General features: G+C 41.5%; 1 protein-coding gene across 1 annotated transcript; it reads right to left on the bottom strand.

Annotated features, from left to right (window-relative positions):
- Window positions 1–1,672: 1,672 nt before the first annotated feature.
- On the bottom strand, window positions 1,673–15,519 carry LOC309364790 (retinol dehydrogenase 12-like). The gene is made up of 8 exons (XM_081902699.1): window positions 15,427–15,519; window positions 14,172–14,192; window positions 13,191–13,309; window positions 9,060–9,215; window positions 6,011–6,115; window positions 4,889–5,098; window positions 3,284–3,476; window positions 1,673–1,927 (listed from the first exon to the last, which is right to left on the bottom strand). The coding sequence occupies exons 1-8, from the start codon at window positions 15,438–15,440 to the stop codon at window positions 1,825–1,827; spliced, it is 921 nt and encodes a 306-aa protein (XP_081758825.1). The 5' UTR covers window positions 15,441–15,519; the 3' UTR covers window positions 1,673–1,824.
- Window positions 15,520–16,057: the final 538 nt, after the last annotated feature.

Genomic DNA, 16,057 nt, shown 5'->3' with positions numbered 1-16,057 from the left:
CCTAGAGGGCGCACAATCTCTTTCTTATTCTTTGTATATCTTAATAGACCTTAACAAGTTTACAATTTTACTCTCTTACCACTTTCTTTATACCTCTTGATGTTATACCCCCCTTGGTTTTAGTCAAAACTTCCCCAAAAAAACCCTTAAAATATTATAGAGTCCCAGTGACCTTGTCACATGTTAAATATAGTCGTGTTAGTATGTTATTTTTCAGAGCAAAGAGAATTTTAATAAATGAGGGATAGCTTCTTTTATAGTTAGAAAGAGAGCATCCAGTCCAAATCAAATTCTGTCGTCTTCAGCCATTTGTCGGCTTAATCCAATTCGCGGAAAGTCTTCAGAAGTTTATTCCAAGCATGAATCCAAAGTCTAATAAGTTACCATTTGTTTTCAATCTTTGGAATTCCTGATGGAATATAAATATCCAAATAAGTGTCCAGATAAGTAACCAGATAAGTCAGGATCTTCAAAACCAAAGGTTTTGCAAGTATATAGAGTCTATTTATGTCCTTTCAGATTTATTAAAGTTTAATTTGAAGTTTAACGTAAAATAGGAAACTCGGCTATTCGGTGTTGAGGTGAAATTCTAGACTCTTCCACTGTTTGCACTTAGTCCATTTCTAGAATCAGTTTTTCAGTTCCATCTGTTCTTTGTTGCTTCAGCATGTAGCTACAAATCCCCCAAAAGGTGAGGAATTGGATTAGAGCAGAATTTCCCTAGATTTTACATTATATTATATTATTATGAAAACAGAGAGGAAGAAGAATGAATTGTTAATATTGTATTAGTGAGGTAAGAAACAAAAAGAAAAGAAAAGGGAGGAAAAGGGGGAGGAGAAAGAAGATGGAAGAGGTAGCACAATCAAACATCTGGGTTTTTGTACCAAAATCCAAAAAAGAATTGGGAGGATAATACAGAAATCCGGAAATTGAATTCCTTACTTAAATCCTTTAACATCCAACGTTCACTTAGTGTGTTCTTTAATTTTTTGGAATAAAAATGCTCTACTCACACTAAGGGTTTCATTCTTGCAGTTATGGAGATTCATCGCTTTCTCCAGTGAGAGCCAGAGACATCGTAACACAGAGTCGATACTTTCCCATTGCGCTCACAGTCCTGCTGTCCTCAAGTTCTTCCAGAAGAAAACCCCCGAAAAAAACCACAAAACCGCTCCCACACTGCTGGATAGCCTATCCCTCAAGGGTGTCCCCCTTGAGATTTTTGGGGGGCGCAGTGCCTTTGTGGCTCCCCCAAGCCCCTGTATTACTCGGAAAAACCCCGATGAGGTTTTCTGCGCTCCCTTTCCTTTCTGTCTGTGATCGAAACCGGAAGTCAAAAAATATGGAATGCTTCACGAATTTGCGTGTCATCCTTGCGCAGGGGCCATGCTAATCTTCTCTGTATCGTCCCAATTTTAGTATATGTGCTGCCGAAGCAAGCAGTTTTCAATGTGAAGGAAGATTCTGACTCAGCACATAAAAAAAAACTTTTGCCCTCCTCTATGTAGGGATAATTTCTCAAAATCCAACCAATCTAACAGGTTTACATGTGAAAGTTATATCACAAACCAATAAGGGTAGATTCACTCCTCCCCCCCCCCAGGGAAGCAGTTATGTGTTTGCAGCTAAGTATCACTGTCTTCAGGTCACCAAAGAGTAGAACTCAGTGTTGATTAGAACATATTTTATTAATATACAATCTATGTTTATAAAGTGCCTGATAGAAACTGACATCTACACATGAGAAGATAAGGATAGTTTATTTCGTTCTGGTTGCCTTCACATTCTGTCTAAGAATGTCAACCACAGACCCATCACAGTTCACTCCCACTGGATTCCCATCAGCTCACAGCTGACTTGCCAGAGCTTTTTTGCGGTCTCTTTGTTACAAGCCTGAGGAGCAACCCAGGCTGGTCTACAGTCACTGTAGAAAGAAAAAAATAAATATTCATTAGGCACTTTGTTAATCATTTGTTAAGCCATTCAAAACCATCAAAGAATCAGAATTCTGATTAAACATTGAGCGTATTTACCAAATCAATATGACAGCAAATTGGGTTTATGGACAACAGTGGGCTAAGGTTACCCCAGCAGCACAATCCTATACATGTTTACTGAGAAGTAAGTCTCAGACAATTCAATAGGGTTGACAAGCAAGATGAGGAATAGCCAAACCTATCATATCAGAGCAAATTCAAACTCCTGAACAAAGGGGATGTTTTCATTGTTTTTGTATGGGGCACTGTCCACTGCACTTTCCCTAATTTTTGCAGTCATTGGTGCCTGAGACAGTTGCCACAAAACATGGTGGTTGCCGATAAAGAGACACTATGGCTTTGTTGCAGCTCCCCCCCCCCCAACTGAAGCTGCATCCGAATCATTTGAGAGTGAAGGAATTAGTGGCCAGCCCACTGACAGCAAAGCTGCTTGTCATTTCTCAAGTTACAAAAATAATAATGAATTATTGTTGGTGTTTATTAAATTTATATACTGCCCTTCATCCGAAAAACTCAGGGCAGTTCACAAGATAAAGAAGCTGTCCTGCCCACCACTGAAAAAGTAAGGGGCAAATTTTGGTATATGACACCCCCCCCTCCAATTGACTATGTATGAAAAGGGCTTTTGTTCTGTCTGGATGTTCCTGATAATAGCTTTGTTATTTCTGTATAGCTTCTGTATAGTTTGAAGATGGGATGCGGGTGGCGCTGTGGTCTAAACCACTGAGCCTAGGGCCTAGGACAAATCCCCGCGTTGCTCGGTCCCAGCTCCTGCCAACCTAGCAGTTCGAAAGCACGTCAAAGTGTAAGTAGATAAATAGGTACCGCTCTGTCAGGGAAGGTAAATGGCGTTTCCATGCGCTGCTCTGGTTTCGCCAGCAGCGGCTTAGTCATGCTGGCCACATGATCTGGAAAAACTGTCTGCGGACAAACGTCGGCTCCCTCAGCCAGTAAAGCGAGATGAGCGTCAAAACCCCAGAGTCGTTCATGACTGGACTTAACTGGCAGGGGTCCTTTACCTTTACCTTTAATATTTTGAATGAGCAATTGTTCTGTGACTGCTGTACCAGAGGCAAAGACTTCTCACAACCCATGTCCACACTGCTATTTTTAAGTTAGAGCTATTGCATATGATCTCTTTCTTTTAATGTGCAATGTGCCATTTTAATATTGCCTTCTGGGTCTGATGTGGGCACCTCTGAGCATTACCGCAGAAAACTTTATCCAGATGTGTTGAATCCAGATGTCTGTATTCCAACTGCAAATCACAATCCCAGACCCACCTGAAATATTGCCCACCACTCACTGACTCCAGTTCCTTTGCCACTGCACAGTAAATACTAGTCTGGGCTCCTTCTTTTGGTGTCTTAAACGTGAAGCGAAACAGCGCTTTTAAAATTCCTAACGAATATGAGTAACGCGCCAATTCAGAATCAACCACACCAGGATGTAAAGCATTGACAGTAACTCCAGTGCCTAGAAAAACATAAAGCGGAAACATCAACCAAAATATATGAATCCAAAGGTTCAAAAGGAAAGGAGTAATATTGTTCCCATGTACCCTGTAAGGCAGCTAGTATTTGCCCAGCCTTTTCACTGTAATACACACAATATCATTGCAATGCACAGAACCTTGTGCAGCACTCAATTAGTATCGAGGGTTTAACAAAGCCTTTTTAAAAAAACACACAAAAATATAAATAAAACAGCAAAAAGTTAACATCTCTTAAATTGAAATCTGTTATAGCATACTAAATGAATGGTTTACATATTTAGGGGGGCGGGGCGGGAATGAACAGAATGTTAATCTGTCTTGATGGTTGGGGATCTCTCTCCCTGCAGTCTTGAAGTGCAATGCCCAGCAGAGTTTGAGAACTAGCAACACTTATCAGAGCTAGTTTGAGTATGAACTGAGAGGAAAGACAGCAGTGAGATGGCTTGGCTGAAACATCCTTGGGGATAAAGAAGCATTTGAGACTGTGGAAAGTGGATTCATAAATCACTGAAAACCCTTAATTTAGATAACATTAGAAGCCACTGGCAATGGCATGGGTAAGATACAATATTAGGACAATTTAGACATCCAACGCCTACATAATGCATGTCAGGTTAGCCCAATGGCCCCTTTCAATGTGCAATATTTAAAATTCCTCATTGGGGCAATGAGAAACATAGAGGTGATGTGGTGATGCATAACCTTTTCTCTACCCATGGCTCCAAATCATACTTTAATAGCTTTCCCAGAAGGAATTTTTAAATGCAGAGTCATTTCATTCTGATGCTTCCATTAAATTTCAACCCAGCTAGGTTACGAGATGGGGGAGGTTGGGAGCCAGTCAGGCAAGCTCTTTGAATTCAAAGACCAGACAGCCACTATTGTGCTCTGCTTCACTTCAAAGGAATGAGCTATGTTGAAATTAGCTGCATCTAGGTGACAAAGAAGCAAAAGGACAACAAAGGAGCCGAGAGCTGGAAAGCTGCTTGCGAGTGAGAGGGGAAGTGGGGAGATGCTGCAGCGCTTGGGAGAGAGACATGTTTACCTCTGTGCTGCCAGCAAATAAATGAGGAAGCAAGATCTATGCTGTGCTAATGCTATGAGCCCCTCCATCAAATGCTGAGATTGTATGTATGTGTAAATAAAACCATATATCTTAAAGACACCACAGTCTCCACTGACCTCATTCCAAGAAAGCTGAACACTGGGTAAGTGCTGGTATCCCTAGAGTCTCTCACCGCTTGGAGATTGGGGTGTCTCTCATGCGTGCAACCTTTCAGTAATCTGTGACTTCCCCCTTCCTCTCACATCCAGGCTTTGGCTATGGGCAACCCTATTATATACGTACATATGAGTGGTTGTGCGCCATTAGCATTTCATTCTTAAAGCTCACCTTGCAATTTACCAGCTAGCTCCCTGGTAAACAGAACATTAGCCAGTTTGCTTTGACAGTATGCCAGGAACTCATTGTAGTATTTCTCTCCCTGCAGGTTTTTGAAGTTTATCCGCCAAAAAGCATGGAGGTGCGAAGACACATTCACTATCCGAGCTGGGGCTGACTCTTTTAAACGGTCCAGCAGCAGGAATGTTAAGAGAAAATGCCCTAAAGGGAGAGGAGATTTACAATTATTTACTAGAGCTTAGGGACGTGGCTGACGCTGTGGTGTAAACCACTGAGCCTTGGGCTTGCCGATCAGAAGGTCGGCAGTTCAAATTCCCGCGACAGGGTGACCTCCTGTTGCTCGGTCCCAGCTCCTGCCAGCCTAGCAGTTCAAAAGCACGTCAAAGTGCAAGTAGATAAATAGGTACCGCTCCGGCAGGAAGGTAAACAGCATTTCCGTGCGCTGCTCTGGTTTCGCCAGAAGCGGCTTAGTCATGCTGGCCACATGACCTGGAAAAACTGTCTGAGGACAAACGTCTGTTCCCTCGGCCTGTAAAGCGAGATGAGCACCGCAACCCCAGAGTCATCTGTGACTGGACTTACAGTAACTGTCAGGGGTCCTTTACCTTTACCTTTTTCTAGAGCTTATGGGCACACATATGTATAATGTAAAACTAACCTTTAGAACAAAAATAGTACTCACAATAATGTAAACACTTTATGTTTTTTTTAAAAAAATCAAACAAAAAGACATTAATTTTACTGTACTATAAATCAACTAGAAATATATAACCAAAAAATTGGCTGGTTAGTTCAAATGAATATATGAAACTCAACCAATATGGGCACAGTATAAATAATTTAATTAAATCTCCAGGGGACTGTGACTTGGGGCCTGTCCATACTGGAGTTTACAGTGTGTCTATAACTTTTTGCGTTCAAATTTAATTTGTGTAATCCTCATGGTGTTACCCTCAACAACGCCTGTCTCTATGCTTTCCCTGTATAAATTCAGGTTTACAAATACAGGAATAATCTGTGAAATCTGGGGGGGAAAGAGCAGGGAAGATAAGCAAAGGCAAAGAGAAGCCAGGTAATATATCCATTTATCACATCGATGTCTCATGATCTTACCAAGGTGATTGACTCCAATATGCATTTCAAAACCATCAGCAGTCTTGGAATAGGGAACCATCATCACTCCTGCATTGTTAATGAGGATATGGAGCTTCTTCTCCTCTACAGGAAATAATGGGGTATTAAGGAGAAAATACCAAAGACAAGAAGATTGAGATGGTTTAAGGAGCAAGGCTCTTATCATAACTAGCATTTGGTTACATGGCCACCTATCTGTCATGGATGCTTTATTTGACATTCCTGCTTTCCAAGGGTTGGACTAGATGACCCCATGATCTACAATTCTATGATTTAAGGTTACTGTGAATATATATGTTGGGAACAGTACAGTATAGTAAATTGATTAAAATAATTGGCAAATACTAAATTAGACTGTGTTACTCAGTCTACAGAAAAGCTTTACAGTTTACCCAACGGGACCGACAGGTGGAGGAAATTCAAACTTCTATCAGACAGAGGGTTGATGGTTCTTGCCAAGTTCTCCTACTAATTTAGGTAAATAAATAGTGATATACCACCATCGGACCACATGACAGGATAAATAAATACAGTGGTACCTCAGGTTGCATAGACCTCAGGTTACATACGCTTCAGGTTACAGACTTTGCTAACCTAGAAATAGTACCTCGGGTTAAGAACTTTGCTTCAGGATGAGAACAGAAATAGTGCTCTGGCGGCGCGGCAGCAGTGGGAAGCCCCATTAGCTAAAGTGGTGCTTCAGGTTAAGAACAGTTTCAGGTTAAGAAAGGACCTCCGGAACGAATTAAGTACTTAACCAAGGTACCACTGTAAATGGAAGCACTAGTGGGAAAGATATGGATTGTATGAATGGCCTATTACCTCAGACTAATTTCCAGTGAATATTATATGTATCCTTATTGCTCAGGTAAGCAATTATCTGAGTGCATGCATACCCATTTTGAATGGGTTTTGGCAATTGTAGTAGTCCACTTTCACGGACTATTATTTATTTAAAAATTATCTCTAAATCTTTATTGTTAGCTAAATATATAATATATCCTGTGTCCATTCTGAGTGACACATGTTTTGGATAGAACACTGCTATCATTAGAAGGATTTATTATATCTAAGGAGCTGAACAGTCATTCCTCTACACACACACACACACACACACACACACACACACACACACTATTACCTTTTCAGGCAAAATGTAGCATACATGCTTAAATGTGTTTACTCAAAAGCATATCATCCTTTTAATCAGACCGACAAGTAAGAGTGTCCAAGAGTACAATGAGACAATTATAAGAATAGCTATTCTGGGTCATACCTAAGGTCCATCTACCATGACAGTTAACATTGCCAGGTGTTTTATATAAGACATCTCAAAATTCAAATGGAAGTTGTGGAATGATCCATCTCCTGCTTCAAAGTGCCAGAAAGGTTCAAGGGAAAGCTTCCAAGCAAAAGGTTAGCTCCTCTTAAATACAATAACATTGTCATGGAAGGTTTAAGGTGGAGATCGCCAAGCAGGCACAAGGCCTTCTTTGGTGCCCTCAGGCGGGTTCCTTAGACTCTAAGGTTCCATTTTAAACAATAAGTCTCTAGCCCTCTTAGAAGGAAAGTTATGAAGCAAAATGTGCAGATTCCCTTCTAAGTGATTTCTGTGAAATGAATTGGCTTAGCTGCTCCCACCTGCCAGTGTTTTTAGGCCAATTAGTAAAGTCAGTGTGGTGACTGTAAAGTAAGTTGTTTGGATACCAGGCAATAGAAATCCCTGAGGTCATTAAAAATTTCTGTTTACCCCTCCCCTTTACTGTACTTTTCCTGCTTCTGTCTAGGAGTTTTTGGAATCTCCATAGGTTGAACTTCTTTTTTCCTAACAACTAGGATGCGTCTTTTCTGTAGTGGACTCATCCAAGATTAGGTACCTGCTAAAAGTTATTTTCTGTAAATATTACACAATAAATGCAGGTAGGTGTTAAATAATTCCCTCCTCAAATGGCAAATATAAAATGTTAAATTTGCAAAACGGCTCAGGCATGTCTGCTGCTGTGCAGAAGCTAATGTACAAGTACTTATTAAGAATTCACAGCACATTCAAGATATGAACAGGGTGTGAGCCTGTGCCCTAGATTCGGGAATTAAGTAGTTATAATAACAAAAGAGTGGCCAAAACTCAGATAATGCAATCAGGTAACTTGCCAGGAGATAAACAATTCATTCAGGTTTGTTGTAGACCACCTTTTCTGTGATGTAGGTATGATGTATCTGGGGGGTGGTCTTGGGCTACACCCCTTCTGTGATGTATGTATGATGTTTCTGGGGGTAGTCTTGGACTCCGGGGCGGGCAATCTAAAATGTCTATATAAGGGCGGACACACCTTTGTTCTGGGTCCTTCTCCTCTCTCCTGTGGGTGGGGGAGCACCCTGTTGCAACAGTCAATAAAGATCAGGCTTACTAGCTGCTTTGCTTCTCAATATTCTCTGGCTGGTCTCTGTAATTTTCTCCTACTGACAGAGAACCTACAAAAGGACTCTATATGGGCTCTTGGGTACCCCATAAGGGGAAAGGAGCAGTTTTGTCACTTATAACACCAGGTAAACGGCTACAGGATGTCAGCCTTCGCTTTGTTTTGAAATGGAGAAAACAGGAATCTTTTGCCTTTAACAGCTGTGTCACTACAATCAGGACCAGCAGGACATAGATGACTTCCTGTGCTAAGCATGAGGATGTCCAAGGGTGGGGTAAGGGTGGAAAATCAGCAATGACTGTTCTCTCTTTTCTTTTGTGTTATGCTATGGCAGCCATATTGTGTTAAGCCATGGCCCCCATTACTGTACAGCAATTTTGTGACTGGAGCAGTCAGCACTCTCTCAAAATTCAAAATGTGCCCCCTGGTCTAAAATGGTTATTGATCCCTGGTTTAAAGAACACATAGGGAAGCCAGACAAATGCCTCTCTATTTTAAACAAAGTCTATTAAAATTTTGACTCCATACAGATTATCTCTAGGACCAGGACCACCTAGTAATTAAACTATGCAGTAACTACACAGGTGCCAACTTTTAGTCAGTCATACCTTTTAGGAAATCTTCTGCAAATGCCCGTATAGATTTGCTATCAGACAGGTCCAGTTTTTTCACAATAACTTGTTGATTCCCTGTTTCGGCTATAATTTCACGGGCTGCTGCTTCCCCTTTTGCTATATCTCTGCAGGCAAGGATGACACGACCACCTTCAAAAGGGAAATTAATAGAAAAGAGGAATAAGGCAAACAAGCTGTTTCTAAACTTGGTCCTGTCTTTCTAGACTAATTTCTTTTAATGGAACAAAATATAAAATAATATAAAAATTCTACAATATGAATATGTGAATATGAATATATGTAAAATCCCTTTTGCCAGCAGATGTTATAGGCAGCAATAAATTGTGAATCATTGTGGGAGGGGAGTAATACTCAGCTTTTTTAAGCTCACCTCAAGCATTTGAAGTAGTTGCCCTTGTCTAATTACCCATTACTTCGGGAAGATATCCGCAGCCTAGAGAGCCCTGTGGGAGTTCCTGCAGGGCTCCCTATGCTGCGGATAGCAGCGTGCTGTCCGGAGCGCAGGGCGCACTGAAGCCGCAGCTGGCGGGGGGATAATTTTTTTTTCTTTATTCCCCCCCCAAAAAACTAGATGCGCCCTATGGGCCGGTGCGTCCTATAGGGCGAAAAATACGGTGACCATTACTATGAACAAGAAAAATACACTTGAATGTATTTCTAAAAATGGAAATTTGTTGTTGTTGTTGTTTAGTCGTTTAGTCGTGTCCGACTCTTCGTGACCCCATGGACCAGAGAACGCCAGGCACCTCTGTTCTCCACTGCCTCCCGCAGTTTGGTCAAACTCATGCTGGTAACCTCGAAAACACTATCCAACCATCTCGTCCTCTGCCGTCCCCTTCTCCTTGTGCCCTCCATCTTTCCCAACATCAGGGTCTTCTCCAGGGAGTCTTCTCTTCTCATGAGGTGGCCAAAGTACTGGAGCCTCAGCTTCACAATCTGTCCTTCCAGTGAGCACTCAGGGTTGATTTCCTTCAGTATGGAGAGGTTTGATCTTCTTGCAGTCCATGGGACTCTCAAGAGTCTCCTCCAGCACCATAATTCAAAAGCATCAATTCTTCGGCGATCAGCCTTCTTTATGGTCCAGCTCTCACTTCCATACATCACTACTGGGAAAACCATAGCTTTAACTATACGAACCTTTGTTGGCAAGGTGATGTCTCTACTTCTCAAGATGCTGTCTAGGCCTGTCATTGCCCTTCTCCCAAGAAGCAGGCGTCTTTTAATTTCGTGGCTGCTGTCACCATCTGCAGTGATCATTGAGCCCAAGAAAGTAAAATCTCTCACTACCTCCATTTCTTCCCCTTCTATTTGCCAGGAGGTGATGGGACCAGTGGCCATGATCTTCGTTTTTTTGATGTTGAGCTTCAGACCATATTTTGCGCTCTCCTCTTTCACCCTCATTAAAAGGTTCTTTAATTCCTCCTCACTTTCTGCCATCAAGGTTGTGTCATCTGCATATCTGAGGTTGTTGATATTTCTTCCGGCAATCTTAATTCCGGCTAGGGATTCATCCAGCCCAGCCTTTCGCATGATAAATTCTGCATATAAGTTAAATAAGCAGGGAGACGAAATACAGCCTTGTCGTACTCCTTTCCCAATTTTGAACCAATCAGTTGTTCCATATCCAGTTCTAACTGTAGCTTCTTGTCCCACATAGAGATTTCTCAGGAGACAGATGAGGTGATCTGGCACTCCCATTTCTTTAAGAACTTGCCATAGTTTGCCATGGTCGACACAGTCAAAGGCTTTTGCATAGTCAATGAAGCAGAAGTAGATGTCTTTCTGGAACTCTCTAGCTTTCTCCATAATCCAGCGCATGTTTGCAATTTGGTCTCTGGTTCCTCTGCCCCTTCGAAATCCAGCTTGCACTTCTGGGAGTTCTCGGTCCACATACTGCTTGAGCCTTCCTTGTAGAATTTTAAGCATAACCTTGCTAGCATGTGAAATGAGTGCAATTGTGCGGTAGTTGGAGCATTCTTTGGCACTGCCCTTCTTTGGGATTGGGATGTAGACTGATCTTCTCCAATCTTCTGGCCACTGCTGAGTTTTCCAAACTTGCTGGCATATTGAGTGTAGCACCTTAACAGCATCATCTTTTAAAATTTTAAATAGTTCAGCTGGAATACCATCACTTCCACTGGCCTTGTTATTTGCAGTGCTTTCTAAGGCCCATTTGACTTCACTTTCCAGGATGTCTGGCTCAAGGTCAGCAACCACACTACCTGGGGTATACGAGACATCCATTTCTTTCTGGTATAATTCCTCTGTGTATTCTTGCCACCTCTTCTTGATGTCTTCTGCTTCTGTTAGGTCCTTTCCACTTTTGTCCTTTATTATGGAAATCTTTGTACAAAATGTTCCTTTCATATCTCCAATTTTCTTGAACAGATCTCTGGTTCTTCCCATTCTATTGCTTTCCTCTATTTCTTTGCATTGCTCGTTTAAGAAGGTCTTCTTGTCTCTCCTTGCTATTCTTTGGAAATCTGCATTCAATTTCCTGTATCTTTCACCATCTCCCTCGCATTTTGCTTGCCTTCTCTCCCCCGCTATTTGTAAGGCCTCATTGGACAGCCACTTGGCTTTCTTGCATTTCCTTTTCATTGGGATGGTTTTCGTTGCTGCCTCCTGTATAATGTTACGAGCCTCCATCCATAGTTCTTCAGGCATTCTGTCCACCAAATCTAAATCCTTAAACCTGTTCCTCACTTCCACTGTGTATTCATAAGGGATTTGACTTAGATTGTATCTTACCGGCCCAGTGGTTTTTCCTACTTTCTTCAGTTTAAGCTTGAATTTTGCTATAAGAAGCTGATGATCTGAGCCACAGTCAGCTCCAGGTCTTGTTTTTGCTGACTGTATAGAGCTTCTCCATCTTTGGCTGCAGAGAATATAATCAATCTGATTTCGATGCTGCCCATCTGGTGATGTCCATGTGTAGAGTCGTCTCTTGTGTTGTTGGAAAAGCGTGTTTGTGATGACCAACTTGTTCTCTTGGAAATTACCTTTGGTTAAAGTTATTTTAGGGGACAGAATACATACATTTATAGTAATAAATACACCCCCCTTACCCCAAATGTAATGGCTGTATTCACATATAACGCTAAACCATGGTTAATTAAATATATCAAGACTGCAGTTCCAATGGGACGCAGTCAAATGTTCATTCCACCAATGAGGGCACATTCAGAAGGGCTGGACTACAGCTCTCATCACCCCTGACCACTGGCCATGCTGAGGAGTAGTGGAAGTCCAGCAACATCTGGAAGGCCACTGGCTCCTCATCCCTGTGGTAAAGAATTACATGTGGATCACATTGTTTGGCCTTTTAAAGCAACAACTGTGTACTCCTAGACAGGTCTACTCAGCAGTATTGACCATTTGCTTCAATTGGACTTACTTCCAGTGTGTAAGTGTGTAAGGTTGCAGCCTAAGGAAAGTGGCATTATAGAGGTTTCTAAAATTATTTATTGTATAGAAAAAGTGAATACAGAGAAGTGTGGCTAAGAACTACACGGTATGCCAAGTATGCTTTTAGAGCCAAAGGGGAAATATATAGTTAAAACAGATATGGCAGTTTACATATTAAAGTGCAGCTGCTATTGCAGAGCCCTTGTGGCATGTGTTTTTTTTTTTAAAACCAACATGCCTCCTCTCCTTCAGGGGGCTTATGTAATTCAGTGAATTTCCTTTAAAAAATGAAAATAAATCCTATGAACCAGAACCCCTCTGTTTAAGGAAAGAGTTAAGGCACTTATATATTTGCTTGTTCACTTAAAAATGGTTAAGGCAGCCTTTATTCATTTAAACCCTGATGGTGGCAATCTCTGCAACATCCATCTGATGAAAATAGGGGTGCTCTCGTGGGAGCCAGTGTCTTTTGGTCCAGCGCTCTGGTGTGAGAGAGCCAATTTGTAGGAGAGCATGAAACAAACAAACAAAAAACAAAAACAAAAAAGAGTGTCTTTTGGTCTGGCACAAGCCAGCTGACTCACAGCAAATTACTGGACCAAAAAACAGGATGGCTTCTGTAATTCAGAGATGTCCCACTCAATTCGGTATGGTTGAGTGGCATGTGGTGGGTGATGAATGGGACAGACAACTTGCCTCTTTGTGCGAGGTCCTTGGCAGTTTCCTTCCCTATTCCAGTGTTAGCCCCTGTGACCACGGCCACCTTTCCATCCAGCCGAGCGGTTGATGTGCATACTCCTCCTGCAAACCACTTCCTAAAACATAAGAGAGCGCAGCCGTAAATGTTACTTTGGTATGTATAGAGGTTTTCTCTTGGCCTGCTCCTCTGGGCAGCTCAGATGCTAGAGCATGAGACTATTAATGTCAGGGTTGTGGATTTGAACCCCACATTGGGCAAAAGATTCCTGCTTACAGGGGTTGGAATAGAGGACCCTCATCATCCCTCCCGACTCTACAATTCTGTGATTCTGTCCTTTAACCTTCTCCTCTGGCTCATGCATTCCCACATCACTTTCCAAACCACAAAAAGTCTGTTTAAAAATATAACAACAACAAGCAGCTGGATTTAGACTGTAGAATTCTAAAGTACCAGAATGCGCTTGACGCCTTTCCCACAAAGTAATCTGGGGGCACCCTCAGATTCTATGCCAGAGAACAGAGACTTTCCTTTCTAAGACACCCAGCGAGCCTTTTTGACGGAAGAGCATGGTAAAAAATCCCTTTAAATGAAAAATATATATCACCAATTAAGCAAAAATCTGAAGAAACAATATTGCTACTGGTTTGGGAGATGAGTCTGGATGATATCTGTGGATGTCTTGCAGGCCTGCGATTTTTCGTCTGTGACGTTATACTCTACAAGAGGAAACCTGGTGAACCAGTCAAACTGGTTGTTTCAATCTGTTTTTAATATTGTGCAATAATTGCATTTTAAATGTCGTAAGCCACGCCCTCCCTGGGACCTTAAGGTGTAGGGCAGATAATAACTAGCGATGACAACAAAAATCAATCAATCAGGATCAGAATGGCTTTGTTGTGTTGCCATAATGATGTGTTGCCATAATGACCACCGTAGATGCTTCAAAGAGAAGGTAGGTATTCCCACGTCCTTCTTACCTGGCTGGATGCCATGCTATGCTAGGAAGGAAAAGAAAAAGGATGTTAGTTTTGGTATTTGAGGTTTGTCTGAGCTTGACTCCGTAGGCTGTGCTGAATCCAAGGATATGCAGCAGAATGGTAGGGGCTAAGAACCTAATGGAGAGGCAAGATCTGTTGGAGTGTTGATGCTGTGAGCCATGCCATCCTATGCTCAGGCTGTATATATGCATAAAGAAAATAGTATATCATACAGCTCAATAGCCATTAACTTTCTGTTACATACCACCCCAATCTCTGAGCAGTGAGAGACTCCAGAGGTGCCTGTGCTTCCCAAGGATTTGCTTCCTTGGAGTGAAGGCCAATGGAGACTGTTGGTGCTGTTAGGATATGCTAAATGGTACCACCTAACTAGCCAGCGAAAGCTATTCCCTTAACAAAGCAAGTGGTTTGGCAACCTTCGCCTTCTGCATTCCCTCACAGAAACAGGCAGTAACCAGTGCTAAGTTATTTCGTACCCTAGGTTGAACTACTTGCACAAAACTACTAATTTCAGTTTTCAAAAGCAGATGTCTTGTGGGAAAAAATAAGATTATCAGAAATTTATAAGATACAATATTACAAAAACTCACCTATATAAAACTGCCCCTCAAAGGTCAGTACTTAATACCCATTAAGTTCAGTAAGGCTTTCTTTCACAATTGCAGCCTAAGGTCACATCTGCACCATACATTTAAAGCACATGGCTTCACCCAAAGGTTCCTAGCAACTTTTTTTAGTTTAGCCTTCAGAATGTCACTAGGGAGGGCTGAAACAAATCTCCCCAAAGTGCTAGAGCCCACTTAAGCATATTAATGACAGCAAGGGAAAGGGAGAGGGGGCCACATAATGCATGCAATAATTGTAGATATTTATTTCAGCGTGCCAAGGAGATATTAATCATAACCTCAATGAATGTTAAATAATAATATTTTTTTTACTTATACCTCACCCACTCTGGGCAGCTTCCAGCATAATAAAAGTGCAGCAAAAAGTCAAATATTAAATTAGGTTAGAAATTATTTACACATAGTACAGTCCTAACCAAATCTACTCAGAAGTAAGTCCTACCCCCAGGTAAGTGGGGTTAGGACTGCAACCTGCTTGGTTTTGTCTACTTCTTGTAGTTCAGTATTGCATACAAAAATGCATGTGGCCTATGCAAAATGTTACTTGTGGTTCTGAGAACAAGTTAATAAAGCCTACAGGATAGCTAGTGAAATAAAGGAACCCAAACCTGAGAGCTGACATTGTAGAAAACTTCTCCTCTGCAAATGAAATTTCTCCACTGACGGAGAGAAATAAAACAGTGAGAGGTGTGGGAGGAGTGCCACATGATTAGTAATAATGAATTACAAGAACTGAAAGTTATGACACCACCTGTTGGCAAATGCTAATAGCTGGGAGCAACCAAGAGTGACAGGCTGCTTACTGAGCATTAATCCTGATTTATCTGGAGGGAGGTGTTTCTACAAGCAATTTTTGCATCAAGCAATTTTTATCCCACACTTTCCAGTGCATTTCCCCAACACTATACTTATTGCAAAAAAATCCAGTCTTCGGGGAAAATAGGTTTGTTACAACATATACAAATCTCCTTTCATTGTACAACCTGAAGTTGCCAGTACAGGACTGAATCCCAGTCCAAACAGCCTGGAAATATTTAATATACTTGCAGAGGTAAAGACAATGGTGCAGCTAGGTCACTTTAGACCCTAGACTGAATAGTCTTTTAGGGAGAGGATATTTATATTTTTTATTTCATAAAACTTCTAAATAAAGTGTACTATATGGATTTGATCTATAGCCTCTACTTGTTATTGTACTTCGGTCTCACTATCAGAGTAAAGAAAGTGGGTTTATGACAC

This window comes from Podarcis melisellensis, assembly GCF_964234715.1.
Source record: "Podarcis melisellensis genome assembly, chromosome: 1".
NCBI classification, from domain to species: Eukaryota; Metazoa; Chordata; class Lepidosauria; order Squamata; family Lacertidae; genus Podarcis; species Podarcis melisellensis.
The sequence above is the reverse complement of the archived record's forward strand: the minus strand, read 5'-3'. Positions and strand labels throughout refer to the sequence as shown.